Here is a 20,859-nt window from a genome sequence, read left to right as displayed (position 1 = left end):
TCCAATAAAAATGAGGTCAGTTCGCTGGATGATATGCTGATGGAAGTTGACTGGGGGCCTCCTCTGCGTTTTAATGGCCAGGCGAGTTCCCCAGAAGGGAGACTTACAGTCAATGGCACTGGAGCAGTGTCTGGCCGGAGCTGAAACACCAGCAGACCGGAGGTCGCAGCTGGAGCGAACCAATCCCCACGTACCAAACAGCAGATAACAGGTAACCAGGCACACCTGCCTGCGTGCTGGTACGCCAGAGAGAGAGAGCGAGCCGGAGAGAGAGCGCGGCAGGGGCCGAGGCTGCAGGGACATGACACAAACTGCACACAGAAAGGACCCGACTGACCAGCTGATTCAAACCGAGGACTTTCTTTTATTATGCTGTTGTTTAAATGGTTCCTACATCCTTTAACCCTTTATTAGTTTTGACTGAAGAGTATGATTTGAACATGTTTTTAGTTATGGTATTGAATTTTTTGTTGTACAAATTTCCTTTGATAATGGTCAATGAGGAGGGAGCACTATTTCTCAGTCTTTTTTTTTTCTTCCTTTTTTTACTTGTGATCTTGGCAGTAATAAAGATGTACTTGGAATGTTTATTTAAGTTAATAAGGAATTTGATAAAAAAAACAAACACAAATCAAAAGATACTCAATAGAAAGTGATTATTTTTATGTGGTCATGCATACATGTCCATATATCACGTGCAATATTTCAATGTAATGTTTAATAATACATCATAACTTTAGTATAATTGCCACTATTCTGTCTTACTTTCTATTCTAGTGGTCATTCAGGTTTAATGCTTTCTTACGTATTGTACGCTTATCTTATTGCTACTCTATTCTCATGTTTTTTGATGTTTTTTCTGGCATAAGAATGATAAAGTTCTGTCTTTTCTTATATATTGTAATCTTGAGAAGTTACAACAAGGCACAGATTTATAAAGTTTTACCCCACACTACAGTAAACAAACTGTATTTCCCCCCTCTGTTCCTTGCATATATAAATATATGTATATGAAAGGTCACAACTTGTGGACTGCAACCAATTCCCTCATCCCAAACATATGAATCCCTAAAAAGAAGATGCACCCCATTTTCTATAGAGGGTGCTAGAGATTTAAAAGTGAGTATCCATAGTTTTGAAGGCAGAGGGTGACAACATAAGAGAAGATAAGGAAGAGCACAACGTTTTTTTCCCCTTTTAAAATATATAGTTTCTTTAAGTGTTCCTCTGCGCTGCCAGGTAATCTGATAATGCCCAGCTGCAGCGGTAATAAAGCTGTAAATGTAGACAGGCTGGCTCAGCCTAAATGGCAGTAAACGGCCGTTTGTGCCATCACGTGGATCTGTTTACGTCCAGAGTCATTTCCGGAAAGGGATGATTGACAGGTGCTCCATCCAATCAGAGGCCGGGAGCAGAGCGGCGGAAGTTTGCGCTCTCACATGAAACAAGAAGCTAACGGATTAAACAGTAACGTTTATGATCACGCTCCCTGACCCAGCGTTCAAACGGAATGAAGTGCGTCCGAAATCATCACTGTTATTCGTGTTCTCTCATACGATGCTTAGCAAAGGAGGGCAATGTCGCTGTCATCTTCTAAATCTGCGGACGAGATAAACCTGCGAGCGGACATAGAGGTAAACACCCAGGAGGCGCGGGCTAGCTACCTAAGCTAGCCCCGTGCTAACTCTCGCACAGGACGCTGTGTGTCTTTAGCTTGCCGCACACCTTTGAGGCTGTCCACGCTGATTTATTTATGTGTAAGCTGCATCTTCGAACATGTCTCTGTTTAAAAGTGTGTGACATTATCGCTGCCGCCGTTATATTGCAAAAAACTGTCTGGTGTGTATACCCCAATGTTAGTCGTGTAATTTGGGGGTGAGTTTTCTGACATATCCTCGGTATTGTGTGTTTTCTCATTTGCAGTTTTACCTTCGGTCACACGTACGTATGCATTTAGCCATCCTAATATGATCTCATGGTTTTCTTCAACAAAACATGATTGCTGTCATTTGACCCTCAGTCATCATCATGTTGCTGCTTTCGCTTCCCTTTTGGATTTGTTGTGATCTCAGACTGCTGTGCTGTAATGTCTCATCATGTCCAGCCACATAGTTATCTCGTGCACAAATGCATTTTAGGCATCTAAATCACAACTGTAGACGGCTGTTTTCATCAAGAATAGCAACACCCCGGTTGTTATTTGTGGAACATACTTGAAGCATGTTTGTGATCATTTAAAACTGTACGTTGAAATGCTGTATGACACTAACAGGTAATGAAAATACACTTGATGGCTGGGCAATGTGATGTCATAAATAGATGTATAAATGTATGTATGTGTTGGATGTCTACACCACAGATCTCCCTTTTAATATTGTAGTTCACTGACAGTTTCAAGGGTCCCAGATTGTGCCCCCTTTTTAGCAAAGTCATGAAATTCTCACATGTCTCCAGGATATATCTTATCTCGTTCAAAATACTTGAAAGATGGTGCATTTTACTGTGATGGTGTAACCCCTGGTTTGAGTCCTGTAGTAATGGGCTGTTTTAGTGTCTGTAGCTGCACCTTTATTCAGGAAGAAGACTCTCTGTGTCTGTGACTGACAACGCTGAGTAATGCTGGTAAAAGCATGGCAGTGGTAAGCGAGTCTGAGAGTAGGATTTTACATGGAGTTCACAGCAGTTGTTTTCAGCTTGTCTATGGTGAGCTTGTCAGTGTTGCAGTTAATAACAATAATGTTTTGGTGAATGGTTTTGAACTGACCACAGTTCACATGTAGTCTGTGTTTCAGTCGCTGTTTGATAATCATTATGTTGTCTGACAACAGAAATAGAAAATTATGCAAATGGGAACAACTTCAGGACTGAAGCAGAAAGACCCTAGTGGAGCTGAGGGTGCACTGAAGCATATCAGGCCAGTGTTGTATGACAGAAGCTTCTGAATTAGATTTCTAGAAAAAATATTTCTCATGATACCCATCCATCATCTATCTATACACGGCTTAGTCTGCACTAGGGTCACAGGGGGTTGGAGTCTATTCCAGCTGACTCAGGGTGAAGGCAGGGGACACCATGGACAGGTCACCAGCCTATCACAGGGCGACACTTAGAGACAGACAACCAAACATACTCATATTCACACCTACAGACAATTTAGAATCACCAATTAACCTCAACATGTTTTTGGACTGTGGGAGGAAGCTGGAGAACCCACGCTGTACGGGGAGAACATGCAAACTCCAAAGAAAGATCCTAGGTGTCCTCACTGGGACGTGGACCGGTGACCTTCTTGCTGCGAGGCAACAGTGCTAACCACCGCTCCAGCTTGCAGCCCCTCTCATGATGCCATTGTTGCAATTTAAACTATTGTGTGCTGTGAATGTCTTATCCATTTCGCCTTGTAGTGTGATCTTTATTGTCTCTCAGTGATCGGTGATTATCTGACAAATTTTGCAACAAGGAATCTTAATATTATGTAGATGCTTAAACACAGCAGTTATAAGTGAGTGCAGATGCTATTGAAGCTGTTTTTACTTTCCCCATATGCTCCAACCATTTAAATTTTACTTTTGTCAGCTAGACACGTGGTACCATTGCAATGGAAAATAATATCAGCCAAAATGACAATGAAAACAAGCTGTTGTTGGATTATAGATAAAATATAACAAAAAGTTAATGACAGCGTGCTGTCCCTTCTTTCTCACACCCATAATTTGTTAGCAAACTCTTCTTATTTTCTTTCAAATGCACACAATAAACCAAGATCATGCAATCTTCGAATACTGCCTCCCCCACTTGACAGCGACGCAGTTTACTTGCCTAGAATTTGGCAAGTGTTTAGCTGTTGATTTCTCCTGACCAGATCACATGCTGCCCTCTGCTTTGTGAGCTTGAACTCCTCATGCTGGGATGTTTGGTCTGCAGCTCAGTGAGGTCTGTATGAAGCAACTGGGCAGTAAGAACACAAAGCCTCACAGAGGCTAGCAGAAAGACAGTCCCGTCGCTATGTGCTCCATGGGAAAAAGTTGCAAATTGAATAGAGTAGAATATCCTTTATTAGTCCCACAAGGGGAAATTTGCAACGTCACAGCAGCAAAGTGACAGTAAGAAAAGCAAGCAAACACAACTATAACTTAAAGAGGTGAGGTGTATACACTATATATACAATACAAAAAGATAAACAGAAGAACACTAACTTCTGCTCATTCCTTTTCTTTGTTCTTTTCCCCACTGTGTGCACTTTTTGCAGGAGATTTAAACCAAGAGAAATGCAGCGTACATGAGAAATAAATGAACATATGGAGTAACTACATTCTCAGCTAGTCTATATTATCATTAAATAGCAGTAAGTGTGGGGAGGTGGTATCATCGACGCTTGATGTGTTCATGACAACCAACATTATAATCTCATCCTTCCTGATTTGTAGCTCACCTTGACTCCAGGTTTCTCTGTGGAACAAACAATCAAACAGAAGCTTTTCTCTAAAACGTCACTTGAGATTCCTAAAAGAATGTGTTCAAGTTGACCTTGTGCTTTTTTTTGCTGTTTGTGTGCAGCCTCCTCCAGTGACAAGTATTTTAAACTCGCTCGCAGCAGGTCAACAACAATGTGCTCCTCGCGCTGTGTGTGTTTACATTAAAACAGTTTAATTGCAGTTTTTAGGTTCTGTGAAAGACGGCGTAAAGCTACTTAATTACACAAACGCTGGTGTTGTTTTCCAGGTGTGACGACAACGGTCGGACGGTGCACAGAAGCTCCCCTACAGGCGGCTGTGCGTGGACATTTTGCGTGTGTTTATGGTGTTGTATGCGTACGAGTGAGTGGCACAGCAGCTGGGGGTTGTAACGTGATGCCAAGATGCTGCTGTCCCTGGGAATGCTGATGCTGTCGGCCACACAGATCTACACCATCTTCACCGTTCAACTGTTCGCCTTCCTCAACCTGCTGCCCGTGGAGGCTGATATTGCTGCTGTGAGTGATTCTTGACACAAATGCACATATAAATATAGATGGAAACCAGTTACAATAATATAACCGTGCACCACCCCAATGATAGAAATCTTCAATAGGATGTCCGTGTTAGAAACTTTCCAGGTTAGAAATAATGTGATAGGTAAAGCTCAGAAACTCCTGTTTGTCTCTTTGTGTATTAGAGAACCACCAGTAATTCAATTTTCCCATCTTTCAGTACTCATTTGACAACAAAACGGAGAATTTTGATGACCTGCCTGCACGCTTTGGCTACCGGCTCCCAAGTGATGGACTGAAAGTGAGTGCTATGGGGTCATGGGTTGTTTTTATGATTTCTGGGTTGGTTGTTTGCTGAGATGTTTTCACTTTACAGCTTCAAAGAATTAAAGTTTAACCATGTAAATGATTATATTATATTATATTATATTACTGAATTTTTTGTTTTTTTTCGAGGAAAATACTGTATATGTTATACTCATATCAGAAATAGAAAAATACAAACATGTTGTTATACATTTATAAGCAGAACAAAATTAATAATTCATTTAAGTATGCAAATAGTGCATTTTATATATACAGCAGGAGCTATGTTTTAAATATTCCTTATCTTTTATAATGCTGTTGAAGCACTTTTAACACAAGTGAGTCTGTTCAAATTGTCAAAATCATTTTGCACTGAGACTGACTGTGTGAAAACTTAACCACACATGGCGAATCAGCGTCAAAATACAAGCACTCTCTGGATGAACTTCAATGAAGCTCCATTAGAGTTTAATCGTATGGAACAGCTCACAAACATTGCTGCTCTGTGTTGGCGATAACGTGTGTTGTTGTGACGTTTGTGTATGCCACCCCGGACCCGGCAGCCTGCACACTGGTTGATCCACAAAGCTCATAGAAGGGATGATTCATGTCTGCTATCTAAGCTGGTCATTGTGGTGTTTCCCACAGCAAAGAGCTCCCTTGTTGTTGTTGTACAAAGGCACGCAGAAGCAAACTGATCGCAAAATGCTTTGTGCCTTGTTTTGTGTTTGTGTTTATGTGTGAACGAAGCGCTGCGTTTATGGACATTTATACTTTCTGACACTTGTCTCAGTTTGAAGGTGCCATATTTAGCATCACTTCACCGCCGTGACAGGCTCACATCATCGTTTTGGTATTGTCACATGAGTCGTGACACCGTGGTGTGTTACAGGGCTTAAGGTTGAGATGACTTGTAGCATCACGTCATGAAGTTTGGAGGCTGTAAAGATGAAAACAAGTTTTTCTATTTTCCCATTTGCTGCTGCCTATTTTACTCCAAAAGCACAATTACAGGTTTCTGCTGGCCATCCATCGTGGTGTTAATTTTTACTTTCTGACACATTAAAAAAAAAACATAAACAAAAAAACCCCCCTTCAAGCCATGATCTCAGACTGGGATCCCACTTGGAGACAGTTGGCTCAGGGTGTCCCAGCTATAGAATGTGTATCAGAATAGATGTAGAACATGTTAGAGCTGCTCGTATATATTCTTTAATCAGCTTTATGATATGTTTGTTGATATGGCTCACCACAAAGGTAGATATCTGCTCCATCGAGGCAAACAGCCCGGGTTATCTCACACATACTGCTCTGTGTATGTGTGCAAGAACATTATGTAAGATTTTGTGTTGTGGAAGCTGAGAAAGGCCTACTCTCTGTCCCCAGCTCTGTCTTAAATTCATCTCATCTTTGCATCTGATTTGTTTTTTGTCTTCTTTTGCCTCTGCTCTCCCGGCTGTTGTCCAGCCGGGACAGAGACACTGAGCGCCATGCAGACATGAAGTCTGGTCCCCGAGGGCTCCCAGACCGACCCTCCCATTTGCTGCCTCTGTCTGGGTCTGTCTTGTTGAGTTTAGCAGCGAGCTCGTTCACACGGATGCTGTGATTTACAGCTGCACTAACATTACCACAGATAAAGACGGAAGTACAAGAGGAATTCTCATTTCTCTTTAGTTTAGCCACTGAAGTTTTGTTTGGTTGGGAGGTCGTGGGCCAGTAATGGTGAGGTTTTTTCCCCCACAACATCCTTTAATGCACCTGCAATGCACTTTTGCATTATTGTAAATCCATTGTTATACATGACTAACCTATTTTCACGTCGTGTTGCTAAGTAATAGCAGCAAAGCAGTAAAGAAGGGAGCACATCTTGCAACATCTCATGACATGCAGCCTGCAGCGATTTCTTTTTTTTCCCTGCTTAAAAGCGAAAATGATTTGTTAATATGTAGTGTATTCACTTGCGTTGTTTATTGAAGATTTATTTTTAAGTCAAGCATAACAGCACTGAAGCTGTAATACACCTAGAAAACCTCTGGCATCACATGTCAGCACAAGCCCGTCTGCCTCTGGAGGATTCCCCACAGGGAAGGCGGCTTCAAACAGAGCCTTTTACTGTTTCCAGTTGCACAACCCGGGCTGTTTACAGTCTCCGAGACTCAAAGCGAGGCCACTGTGTGCTGTGTACCCACGCTATACCCGAGTCAGTTCTCACATGTGCGTTTGTTCGATATTAGAGATCAAGGTGGAGTTAATGTACATCGTAACGTAGTTTGCCGGTATGAAAGCTACACCGCGTGTCTTGGATTTGAAGTTAAAGAGGAGGTTTTACGTGGTGCGTTCCAGTTAATATGTGAATGAATGGGATGGATGTTGCAAAAAAAAAAGTTTCTTGATAAACAACTGGAAAGGAAGACTGAAACTGAAAATATCTGCATTTGTACAGTGGGTGAACAAAAAGTTCAGAGATTGTGGCTGTTCAATCCAAACACAGTAAATAATTTAAATGTAGCTACCATCCCTGCTGACGTAGTGTCCTTGTGCAGCAATGTACCGCTCCCAGGGCTCCTGCGACGCTTGTGATGCTCACCGGAAATCCCGTTATGTAAATATGTCAAGTTACCGTCTACAGTGAGCGCACATCCTCCCAACTTGTGTCAAAATGGCGACCCTTTAACTTGAGTTTCATTTTGGGGGGGAAGAAGCCTCTGGGCATTTGTTTTCTCTCTAAAATCAAGTGTAGTGAATACAGTCGTGACTCGATAATCCGACACTAAATGTGAAACCTTTTATGTCGGATAGCAAGGCTGTCGGATTGTCAAGACGGAGGTCGAGATACAAGGAGGGCTTGATGCTTGACGGGTCATTTGTTGTTAATATTTGTTGTTTATAAATGTTATAATGACTAGTGTATTGTTAGAACACGACGCATTGCTGGATTTCACGTCTAATTGATCAGTGCGAATGTGCACGGGCCCGTCAGTTGACATCAAAGGTAAATACGTTCAGACAGCAGGCTGAAGTGACCCAAATCCGATTTTTGTTTCTCCTATGTGACCTGTATCTGGTCTTTTCATTACAGTCTGAACAACTCAGATCCAATTAATGATGAATCTTTGAATATTAGGCGCGGTCAGGGGAGACCACTTCCACCCCAGGGGAGCGCTCTGACGGGGTGAAAGTGGCCGGAACGCACAGGCAGTACTTGGCTGCTGATGCCATTTTAGTTAGTGGCAGATACGCTCCACCGTTACCATCCATGTTTACTTCCATAAACACTGAGCACGCTCGCTGCGTGTGACATCGTCGTGTCGTCGTGTCGTCGTGTCGTCGTTCTGCGCATGTGGGACACTTTTGGGTCATATGAAGTTCACATACAAGATGTATTTAATTGGAAATGTGAACGAACTCACAAAAAAATGGGATTTCACAAAAAAAAAAAATCCGAATTGAGCATTAAGTCCTGCAGTCTGAACGTATTTTGAAGGACAAATATACAAATGAGGTCCAGCCGACACACTGAAGACAAGGCGCAGCACTGTAACATTTTATTTAGACATTTATTATGTTAGAAATGAGCCAAGAAACAATACCCAACTTGAAATAACTCTCTTCCCGTTTCTCAGTAAAGTTCTTGGCATCTCTCTCAGGTTTCAGGCTTTTATTTCTTTCTTTTTCTCCGTTTTTGTGCTCACTTTCATTTCCACAATTATAGGTTAATCTGTAGACACGGTCTGAAAAGAGATGCTTGCATTTCCTTTGGAAAGTCTCTGTGGTTTGGATAATGCAACAGCAGAGAACCAGTGGTAAAGTCTCTGACGCTGGTATAGAGCTCATATTCTGTTCATTTAGAGGTTCATCATTTTATTTTTGGGGTCTTCTAGAATATGTTTACATGCTTTCATGTTCAAAAAACACTTTATTTTGCTCACGGTTTGTGTGTCTTTCTGAAAATTCCCAGTTTTAGCTCCTGTCTCTTTAAGCCTTCAAATTGTATGAAATGCCACCAAACAAAGCAGAGCTGGTGTTTTTAGCTCATATGTTTGGTGAGTTGGGACAACATTGCTGTGATGAAATCAAGATTTTAGCTGGTCACACCACATGTCTCTTTTGTCTTTGGTAATGTATACCTTAAACCGAGTCAGACTTCGCTGCCACTGTCCAAAGCTGTAGCAGTGACTGAAGTCGAAATGACTGACTTCATGTCGTGATACCGAAGAAAAACATTTGTCGTAATGAAGTGAAGTTTAAGAAAAACATGCATCGATTAGAAATATTGATGTCGATGCACTTTCAGCATCGACATCATCAGTTCTGCCGACTCATCATGGCGACTGTGCTCTAATTAAACAGCTGGCTCCAGAAAGTGAGACGGTATGGCTTGTGTAGGGTTATGTATGAGTGCAGGCAGAGAGATGTAGCCCTGATAGAAGTAGTTCTAGTGAGGAACTAATGTTGAACCGCGAGGTAGCTATTTATTGTTTGTTTGATGGCCAAACTAGCCACAAAGCTGGCATTTCGCAAATGTGTTGCGTAAAAAAGTAAGAGAGGACTTGAAACGAGGAATTTGAGGCAGGTAAGGAGAAGTGCCCTCTGTGGGGGGAGGGGGGGGCAATAGATCAGTCTGGCTTTGACTTTTGGGTTTTGTAAGCTTGCAAGCGTTTTACGTGCTCAAACAAAGCTTAATGACACATTAAAGTAAAGGTGAAAACCTCCAAAAAGGCACAATATCTTTAAATATGTCAATATAAAACTACATATTTTAACTTGAAACATAAAAACCCAATTTCTTTCACAATGCTTGTAAAAAAAAATAAGGGTTGAAGAGCCATTCCAACCTCATCTTTACATCTGCTGTCAGCATAATTCTGGTGACTGCTAATTTTACTGTTGTTGACGCAGCAGAATGAATTAGTTCCTATCATTGCACAACCCTCTCAATCCTCCCATGTCTTGAGGTTCTCTTGTTGACTATTTTTAAAAACAGGGAACTGAAGACTCAAAATTTCTTATAGATATAATTGTGGATATATATATATATATATTATCTCGTAAATTCCGGACTATTGAGTGCACTTGAATATAAGCTGCAGCTACTAATTTTAAAAAGAAAACAAGGTTTGTACATGTACAGGCTGCACTTGTCTATAAGCTGCAGGTGTCCACGTTGTAACACGAGATATTAACACTGAAAGATTTTTTCAAACTTTTAATTAAATACGTACCGGTAACATACACAAATACGTACCGTAAATGCTCGAACAGTGCCTGTAACACGGCTGGTTGAAAAAAATACAGCAGCCTACCAGGAAAAGTCATTGATCGCTATCTTCATCTTCCTCCTGCGCACTAAAACCACTAAAGTCGTCTTCTTCAGTGTCAGAGTTGAACAGCCTCGGAATGATTTCGTCGCACACTTCCTCAGTCTCTCTTTCGTTGTTGCTCTCAATGTCACTTTCGTCTTGAGGCAAATTTGTAAAACTCGTAAAAATCCATAAATTAGTCACATTACTGTTTAATTATGTGAAAAAAGTAGCAACTTATAGTCTCGAATTTACAGTAGTTTTCTCTTTGTAGTAGTGATTGTCCGGTATAAACTGTTTGAGGGTGCGGCATCCCCCGACCCTGTACAGGATAAGCAGGTAAAGGTAACAGATAGATGGAGATGTCTATGCGACGACTTTGATATTGACACATTTGATAAACGCTTTCATTCCCAACGATGCATGAGCGGATGTACACAAATCAGCAACAACACTGAAACCGCCTGCCTAGTATTGTGTAAGTTCGCCTTTTACGGCACAACAACATTTTCAAACGAGCATGGACACTGGACCTCAAAGGGTGTCCTGGCACTGGGACGTTGAGTCTTTGGATCCTGTGGGTTGTGGAGTTGGGGTTCTGCGGGTTGTTGTCTTGTTCATCCCATGGAGGTGTGATTGGATTGGAATCTTGTGAGGTTAGAAGCCTGGTCAACACTTTGGACTCTTTGTTGTGTTTCTCAAGCCATTCCTGAGCAATTCTTGTGGTGTGTTGTGGCGCATCATCGTGCTTGGGAGGAGGCCATCAGGGACCGCCATCGCAAAGGGGCATATTTCAAGTGAATTAAACTGTAATGAAATTGTCTTATAGAATTATCTCCAGGCAACGGTTGACTCATTCGGGTTCTTAGCTTTTCATATCACTCATTGGTTTTCACCAGCGAATTGAGCCAGCGCAGAGAGATTACGTTGTCACACGTGTTGTTCCCATGGTCAAGAATGTACTTCTCAGCACATATTCCCTGCCCTGAACGACCCCTGAAGGTCCCCTGACTCCACTTAAAGAACCACCCCTGTTTTGTTCTTAGCTAAATGTGCAATCAACGACCTTTTGGCTCCTGCAAATAGTCAAACCAGTTTTCTGCCTGAACATGCACTAATGTATTAGTTGTGTCAACAGAAAAGAGGTGAGACATTCGCAGCGAAAGGAACGTATGTGGGATTTTCTCAGTTTTACTAGTGGTTTGTCATGGAGATGATGTGGTTATTTAATGCATCTGCATGAGTCATTCATCATGTGTCTGGTTCTGGTAAATGTACCATAATGAACAAGTAGGCAGTCATAATTCCTGTCAGTGTCCAGATGACTTAAACAGGCTTTATACTCCTTCCGAGTTGCTTGCCGGAAGGAGGGTTGTTTCTTCGCCGTTTGTCTCAGTTTTCATTGAAGGGGCCGATACCAGTTTTGGGATTTAGATATTCTGAATTTACCATGATGACTAAGCTTGACTCCGGCTTATCTGTGATGCATACTCTGCTACATGCGCTGCCGACAGTGCTGCGAGGATTTGAAACAATGGAGTCAGAGCTGCTCTTCTGGACAAACTATGATGACCACAACCTTATTCTGTCATCTATTCTGTAAAAGAATACTGTATGTCTGTGATGATCCAAAATTGGTCAATAATATCATCTAATCAATGTATAAGTCGACCTCTAGTTCTCACGAACAACATGTCTTCTTGGAGAGAAGTTGACCAGAGTGAATTTTTTTAGATCACATCCTCCCCCCATCTTTATGTCAGCTGACTTTTCACTCTGCCTTCCAGTGTCACTGTTATTATACTATACAGTCGTCCTCTAATGTATTCACACCCTCCTATTAAAGATGGAAAAAAAACAGCTGTCACTGAAAGAAGCTGAAATTGACAAAAGTAATAATAAATAAAAATTGAATGAAAATCATGGCATTGCTTTTGAACTGCGGTTCAACAGAAATATAAAAAAAAAACAAAAAAACAAAGCAAGCAAACAAGCATGATGGGACCCATAAACTAATATTTAGTTGAACAACGCTTTGAGCCAATCACTGCAATCAAGTGTTTTCTGTAACTCCCAATCAGACTTCTGCACCTGTTGACAGGTATTCTGATTTCACTGCTCATCAGCAAAGTGCTCTAATTTGTCCAGGACAGTTATTATTTTTTTAAATTATTCTTTTCAATCACAATTCAAAAGCAATGTCTAATTTCACTAAATTATAATTTAAGCAAATTTTTATTTATTATTACTTTTTTCAGTTTCTTGTTATTTGAGTGACTTTTGTGAATTTTGCCTTTTCTTTAATGGAAGGGGATGAATACATTTGGAACTACTACAAACTACTTCCTGGAGACCAAAATGGTTTTATTGGCTGCTCTATTCCTTTTCTCACATTCTGTTTAGAGACTTTCAGGTTTATGGTTCACTTTCCCCACCCACATTTTTTCAGCTGAAGTTGACCCAGAAACAGACCACCTTTTTTTTTTTAAACATCTAGACTGCAGCAGCCCCTTTTCACTGGCATTCCTGTCCAGGCTGAAAGCAATAATGGGATAAGCCTCAGTAAGAAGGTCAGGGGTCGGTGCCACAACGCCACAATGTAGTAAATATCATAAATAGTAACGCAAGAATAAAAAGTGAAGTGTAAATACGGCGTCTGTTTGTCTGTTTGAAAGCAAAGTCTGTCGCTTCACCTGCTTCCTGTTGTGGCCGCGCTTGAGGTCGAGGGGTTTGAAGTGGTTCGAGTGGGGAATCTGAACATCAACGAAGCTGAGAGTGGAGTCACACAGGCTTTAATCTGCTTACAGGAGGCTTCAGTCAGGCTAGAATGAGTTATTAATTCCTTTGTGTTTTCCTGTCTCAACCCAGTGCAAAGCTGCAAACAAGCCCTATAGTGAGATTTTCACTGACAGGATTAAGTGTGATCACTGTGCAATAATTTGGAATAGTTCACCGCAGGAACATGGCCTCCTCCCCCTCGAATTCAAACGGAAACGTCCTTCCGTTTGGTCGCAGGAGAGATTACATGAGCACCCTCTGTTGTTGTTTGTTGCGTAGTGAGTACAACAAGAAGAAATGAAAGGATGTTTCTGCATGAGTTTTTATTTAGCACTAATCCTCTGAAGTTTGGAGAGCATGACTCCACAGAAAATGTTGCTGTTTGGCTTTTAAGCTACACATTTGAGAGTACAGCAAGATGTCTTCTACTGTAGCTTTTCTTTGGATTTATGGATTTCCACGTTTTTATACAGAAAGCAGTGAGAGTGTTATATACTGTAAATACTCTCACTGCCTGAAGGGGGAGACACTGCAGGTTTAAGCAGTCAAGTCTCATTGATGGCGACCACCCCTTAAAATCGGAGTAGCTGCTCCAGACTTTGTCATGTGACGCAACAAAATCAACACATCATTGAACCTGAAAACACTTTGTTGGGTTGTCAGTGGCGGATTAAGTGGATTTACTGTCCTTACACTCGATGTCTTGGGTTTGCATTGCTATTATCGTATTGTCAAGCACTTTTGATGAGTCTGTGCAAGTAGTGTTACCTAAGAACACAAGTCTTTTCTTTCACTTTGATGCTCACTGCTGTTTAACCCTCTAAACCCAAAGCACTCTCCGGTCACATTGGTAGTTTCTGTGGGCTTGTTTTTGTACTGCAATATGAGGTCCTGCACCTAAACAGAGCAACCACAACTAGAAGTAGAGAGAACTTAAAAATCCATCCATCCATCCATTATCTATACACCGCTCACTAGGGTCGCACTTAGAGACAGACAGCCAAGCACACTCACATTCACACCTATAGACAATTTAGAATCACCAGTTAACCTCAACATGTTTCTGGCATGTGGGAGGAAGCCAGAGAACCCGGAGAGAACCCACACTGCACGGGGAGAACATGGAGACTCCACGCAGAAAGATCCTGGGTGTCCTCACCGGGACGCCAACCGGCGACCTCATAGCTGCGAGGCAACGGTGCTAACCACCGCTCCACCCTGCTGCTTCAATAATTCATTTCATTTTATATTCATTCCCATACGAGGCTTCACATGCTATGGTCTCTTGGTTGTTTGCTCTTTGCTCTGCCTAAACACAGCCTGCAGTTCAGCTCCCAAAAAGTCCCCAAATTCAAATTCATGTGAGCGTTGGTTGCAGCTGAGTCACAAAGTCACCGCTTCCTGTTTTTACATTTTCTTGATATGAAAAAATAGGCGTGATTCCGACTGATTTCCACAAAGATAATGCGACTTTCAAACCGGCTGGCAGGTTTAGAGGTTTTTTGGGGTTGATTGCGATGATGGGCTGCAAACGAATGTGTAAACTAAAATACTTTCTAACACCTCACGCTTAATAAAAGATGTGCTGTTGTTCCACATTGTGACATTTTCATTACTTAATGCAATGAAAGGAAGTTGATATTGTGTAATTGAGGCATTCTTAGGGAGATTCTCCATTACTATTATCTTAGAACGTCTTTAATTACCACATACCACGACTGTACTGGCATCTTCCCCATTGATCGGAACAAAGGAACATGTTGTACTCGCAGCGCTCACAGGGGCACCGAGTCATCCTGGTGTGAACAAACAACAGGGTCTCAACGTGACAGTAGACGGGCACCACAGGATCAGTTATTATTGCGTACCGTTCTACAAGAAGACTCGTGTCACAATTTGTAAGTCACAGCTCTCAGAATCTGACAGAGCAAAGGGAATTGTGCATCGTGGTATTAATGTGGTTTTAGACGCATCTTGTGTTGTCAGATGCGATACACTCGAACAGACAGCGTTTTAATCTCCTCAGTCTATGTTTTCAGGATCCCTCCTCCTTCCTCCGTTATTTCCTGTTCCTCAGCCTGCCCGTCTCTGCATTCTGCAGTGCTGGCATGTGTTGTTCTTTTATTTTTTGTGTGTTTCTTTTAGATATCTTTTCTGTCCAACAGAGGGCGCTCTTGCTGCTGCTTTCAAAGTCAGGAGGAGGAATGTGAGGCAGTGGCACAGTGATGTCATTTAGCAGCAAGGCTGGGCTGCGCTGGAGGCACCCAGAGGTGACGACGGCGAGGGCAGTGGGTGATTCCTCACGTTCCTCCCGCCTGACGTGAGATTCCGCAGATTCCCCCCCCGATCCCTGGATTTGACCTTCCGTACGCCGAGCCGTATTAAAGTTAAACTGCAACCCACGTGGCGCAGTGTAGTCAGCAGTTTTCATCTCCCCGCTGTAGTTCAGACAGACAGATTTGTGGTCGTTTTCCATACGTAGCTCAGCCGCTGTTTTGGAGTCGCACCACAGTGACACCCGGCAAGATGCAGGAAATCACTTTTGCTGCTAGCTGACACCAGACACAAAGTGCTGACTGTCTCTGGTATATTGGACCAGTTTCTTTTTCTTTTTTTAAAGCCATAGCTCTGAGAGAGAGACAGAGATGAAGAGATGAAAGTGGCAACAGAGTCCCAGAGTCCCACAGCAGTCCACACTTCCCGTCTACCACCCGGCTCCGACACACACAGTGGTGTTAGTTACTCTTGCATAAGCGCAGCGGAGGTTTTAAAATGTCTGTAGCATCAGGTCACACCCTCCTCGTGACTTGTTTATTTCCCTTCTCCTTTTATCCGCTCTGGTTCTTTGCTTACTTGTTGTTTGTCTATTTTTGTCTTTCTCCATTCATTTTTTTTTTTCTTTTTTTCCATTTGTCCTCTTTTCGTCTGTGGGTATCCAGTTCTGTTTGCCTCCATAATTGTGTCTTTTTGCTGTTTTGTGCCTTTGTTCTTGTTCCCTTCGTCACTCTGTCAGCCTTCCTCTCTCTCTTTTCCTTCTCACTATCTCCTTCTCATCAGTCATTTCAAAGCTGTCGCTGGAAATGGGACTGAGGCAGACAGCAGCAGAAGGAGAGATGGGAAGGACCAGAGTTTTTCAGGACAAGCTGAGACGCTGAAAGATTCAACAGCATCCTTGAAATCTAGTAGACTATAATACACATGCATATATACATATAAACGACCGTCATCTTTGTGTGTCGGTAATGTTCTGTATTCCGGTGGATGGTTTTATTTTCATTGCACCACCGTGTTGGGTTAATGATGGTCTTATCAGAGTTACGTCTGGGGCTAGTGTTCCCCAGCATTTTGTGGGCTTCTTTGTTTGCTTTTCATCCGTGGATGTGATGGATGTTGCTCATCCCGAGTAGGAAAGATAAACGAGGATGGTGCTGCTTAGACTTTGGATCAGAACGCTGAGATTGGATCCTGGAATGAAACCAGCTTGCTAACTGTATATTGGCTCACTAAGCAGAGAATCTGATCAAAAAAACAGCGTTATCATATCTTGGGAAGGACTGTGATTTACTTACATACAGATATCAGAAACACAGAAGGAATCTTGTTTTTTGGTGCTCATGTCTTGATGTGCAGCCGCCGTCATTTATCACATTGTGATGTTATCAGTAATGGGCAATGAATGGATCACAAAACTCACAATCTGGATTGCGCAGCGGCTTTTGAGTGATGGATTGGGTCATTTTTCAGATCGGGGGGGTAGGCAGCCATGATTGTCACTGTCAGCTGCCCCGGTCATGTAAACACTAAACTGCGTTGTATCTGTCACTGCAACTCTGCCCTGCATGGAGATCTAGGGGATTCCTCGCCAAGGCGGAGGTCTGCCGTCAGTGCCATTTGTGTTTTGGATCACTTGCTTTATAATTGCGAGATAGGACATTGGTCTCGGACTGTGCTCTCCCAGTGCCTTTCTAGTAACTTTAAAGAGCTGCAGTGGCAGTAAGAATGCATTTCAATATGCGATGTTAAACCCTGGAATTCATCTGTGGTTCACATGGGCGCCAAACTCTGGGTGGGGATCTGTACGGATCAACTACGGTCAATTACATCAGTTATCGATGCAATCAGTAACAGCAATGTGAGTGAGCTAATGACCATTATTATCACTGAATCCCTGTCAAAGTGCCCTTGAACAAAACCACCAACGGATCCAGTATGGCTTCTTTAGAACAGATACTCTCATACCAAAATTAATAAGCTGAAAAAATGTCAGCATCATTGTAGGTAATCATGACTGGTGGTTGTTTTATTTCTTCTTTTTTTTTGCAGTCTGAATACCACAACTGTTTAAAAACATGGTTTTAGTTTGTCAACCAGAGACTGCTCCTCATACAACTGCTCACTGTAATTATCAGACATCTATGTTTGGAAAGTGACTCATTTGGCTCTTAAGGAAATTACATCTGCTCATATTGGATGTCAGTCAAGTCTTTCTCTCAACATGTCCATCGATTTTCCTCCCCGCAGGGCTTCCTGATCGGCGCTCGCCCAGAAAACGCATGCGAGCCCATCGAGCCGCCTCCGAGGGACAACTTGACGGGCGCCTTCATCGTCCTCATCAAGCGGTTCGACTGCAACTTTGACATCAAGGTACAGAGGTTAAACTGTCTGGTTGGGTGTGTGTAGTCGTTACAGGTGAAAGTGCTCGCTGACTCAACCACATCTTAGGAATCCCAAACACCTCCCGCAGGTTTAAACTACATGTTATTTTTGAAGCATATACACAAGTTTTAGCAGTCTGTCAACTGTAATGAAAGAGTTGTTGAAACTCCAAGTACCTTTAACTACCTGTCTGTCATGTATCAGGGAACTTAACCCAATCTGTGGTTAAAATCAGGATGTTTCTCTAAAACCATCTTATCCTACGTTCTAAGACAGGGGTATTCAAGTTAAAGTCACTGAGGTCCAGTTATTAAAATTTCCTCGAAGTAAAAGGTCCGAACCGAAGTCCAGTTCGTGTCTTATAGCCTTCCCCTATGGCCACAATACTTACTGTCAATTTTCAGTACAAGATGTGTATAACTGAGTGCACAGCTAGCTCTTTTACCATAAATATAAGTAGTCCCAGGCCAAAAAAAAATAAGGCCTTTATTTCAGATTAGAGAAAACAAAAACCTCAGAATAAAATACATTTTAAACAGTGCAAACAGAGCCCAATAACCCTTTTATCTCTTTAATTAAAGAGGTCCCAGCCTAAAGAACTGAATGCCTCCACTTCAAGTTAAAAAGTCAACATCCTCAGGAAACAATACATAAAAGGTTTCGTTTGCATGTTGCTGGGCTGTAAATGTGCTGATGAGTCAGATTAATCTGTCATACTGGGCTTTCAGATCGGTTATTTTGCCCTCAGCTCGGACTTCAGGGGATAACTTTGCTCAAAGCTGTGCTTTGTTTCGTAGTGGCGCCTCACGATGCTACTTTGAATTAATGCCACGTTTTCAGAGCATATGAGGCACACTGGTTGCCTGATGGAAGACTGAACATACATTTCTCTGTCCACTCATCTTCAAAGCAGCAGTCGTCCTCATCAACCTTCAATCTTTTGGAGCAAGCCATGCTATCATCACCGTCTCTTCCTCTCTGCTCTGCTGTATAGACAAGCGCAAAGTGGCAGCGAGCTGTGGCGGTGTGCTGGCCGTGCAGGGTAACGAAACGATTTGATTGGCTCGACTGAGTGGAGCTATTGCCGTATTAACTGGAGTAGCAGTGCTCGTCGGAAAAAAATATTTCATACGCTTCATACATTTTACACACGTTTTTTTCCCCATGCACGTTTATAACATCATATCTCCGGTTTTACGTGGTCTATCGACATGAAACAAAAACTTGGAGAGAGTTTAAAGTCTGCACTTTCGAGTGAAGTTGACAGCATCACTGTGCGTGCGCTAGTTTTTCTGCTGTGATGTCTCATAAATGTCACATGATTACATCACGCCGGCGTGACGGCGGACCTCTAAGGGTTAATCAACTCAAAACATCTCCAGGTTTAATGAAAGCGTAAAAATTTTATCTTTACATGTACGTATTCTTTACTTTGTAGACACTCCCATATCCAGTTTTATTCTAAATGAAAGCGACTGTGACCTAAACTGTGTGCAGCATTGTTGGTGCAAATGAATTACGGCCGTTTTGTCTCACTAATAAGCTTTCGTTGAGTGCGAGTCTGCTTCGTGTAAATTGTGGGTGCTGATTTATTGCAGAGAAACACCTGGAGGTAATCAGAAACAATTTATTTCAGCAGCTGTTAATTTATCAAGGCACGCTTCCAAAACTAGAACTGTGTGTGTGCGCACGCGTGTGTGAAGTATTACAAACACCGCGCGTTGCTTTGTGTCAGCACATGGTGGTTCAGAGATAGTTTAAGCTCTTAGATCAGCTTGTTGAAGCAGGAAAACAGGAAGTGGCCATTTCCCTAAACACAATTTCCTGCATGAGCATTTATCCCATTTTACCGCCTCTCTTTCTTTTCCTCGCGTGGTTTTTTTGTGTGTGATTTTTTGCGTGTGCTTGTTGAGATGAAAAGCGGCTGAAAGATGGGAGAGAGCTGATCTCCGTTAGAGAAGTGGAGCGTCCATAAGGAGGTGGTGAAGGCAGCGTAAGTGTGTGTGTTCAACACTGGAGAGGAAGAGATGGATGCTGACAGGAGGGTGAGGGAGGAGTAGAGAAGGAAGCATGTCTGTAAAAATGACATGTCAGTTTTAAAATTAAGAAAAAAGCAGCTTCTAATCTGACAGCATCTGAACGTGTCTGAATGAGCACCCTGATCACTCCTCTGTTATGGTCACGACCGCAGTCTTACGAGGTTCGGCGTAGTGACATTTGCACATCGCTATCAACACGGCGCAAGTCTGAACTACAGGACGCTGCATTAACCAATAGGCAGGCACAGGATTACGATCCACTTCAAGTTGTGTGAAACCTTCCATGGAAGGTTTTACCGCCAGTACTCGTCTGAAAACATCACTATGTTATTAATTATGTTACGAGCTATTATATATTCTGAATTTGTATTTTTCCACTGAACCAATGATCCTGTTTTGCTTTTTTTCTACTGAGCACAGTGCACGTCCTTGAAGATAACATGGCCGATAATTACTGGTTCACATATTGGGAGACAGCGGAAACTCCTCTTTTCTATCAGTTACTTTAGATAAACGCCTTTTGGACAACACACACACACACACACATACACTTTGTATTCGATCCAAGCAGTTTCTGTTTACATTTCAGTGAACTTCCACATGAACAGTGGTTAGCCTGTTCACGTCACAGTAACCGGCCAATTAAACTCGGTCCAACCTCTGACTGTACTGTACGGGGCAATCCCAGCCCAAGAAGATATCTGTAACCTGAACCCAGAAAAACTCACTTCAGCTGGACATGAGATTGCTCTCTGTCCCTCTGAATTCCAGCGCCGCCTCACTTTACCTGTCACCTAAATAAATTCTACAT

The 20,859-nt window shown here is 42.3% G+C and overlaps 1 protein-coding gene across 1 annotated transcript in view; it reads left to right on the top strand.

Annotated features, from left to right (window-relative positions):
• The first annotated feature begins 1,439 nt into the window (after positions 1-1,439).
• Positions 1,440-20,859, top strand: part of rnf13 (ring finger protein 13) — a 52,035-nt gene continuing 32,615 nt past the window's right edge. Inside the window, exons 1-4 of the mRNA XM_008291708.1 lie at positions 1,440-1,634; positions 4,723-4,972; positions 5,190-5,270; positions 17,875-17,997. Of these exons, the coding sequence (XP_008289930.1) occupies positions 4,859-4,972; positions 5,190-5,270; positions 17,875-17,997 (318 nt within the window). The 5' untranslated portion in view covers positions 1,440-1,634; positions 4,723-4,858. The remainder of the gene's footprint in view (positions 1,635-4,722; positions 4,973-5,189; positions 5,271-17,874; positions 17,998-20,859) is intronic.

The sequence above is a fragment of the Stegastes partitus genome, unplaced genomic scaffold (genome assembly GCF_000690725.1).
Source record: "Stegastes partitus isolate 25-593 unplaced genomic scaffold, Stegastes_partitus-1.0.2 Scaffold756, whole genome shotgun sequence".
NCBI lineage: Eukaryota > Metazoa > Chordata > Actinopteri > Pomacentridae > Stegastes > Stegastes partitus.
The sequence above is the reverse complement of the archived record's forward strand: the minus strand, read 5'-3'. Positions and strand labels throughout refer to the sequence as shown.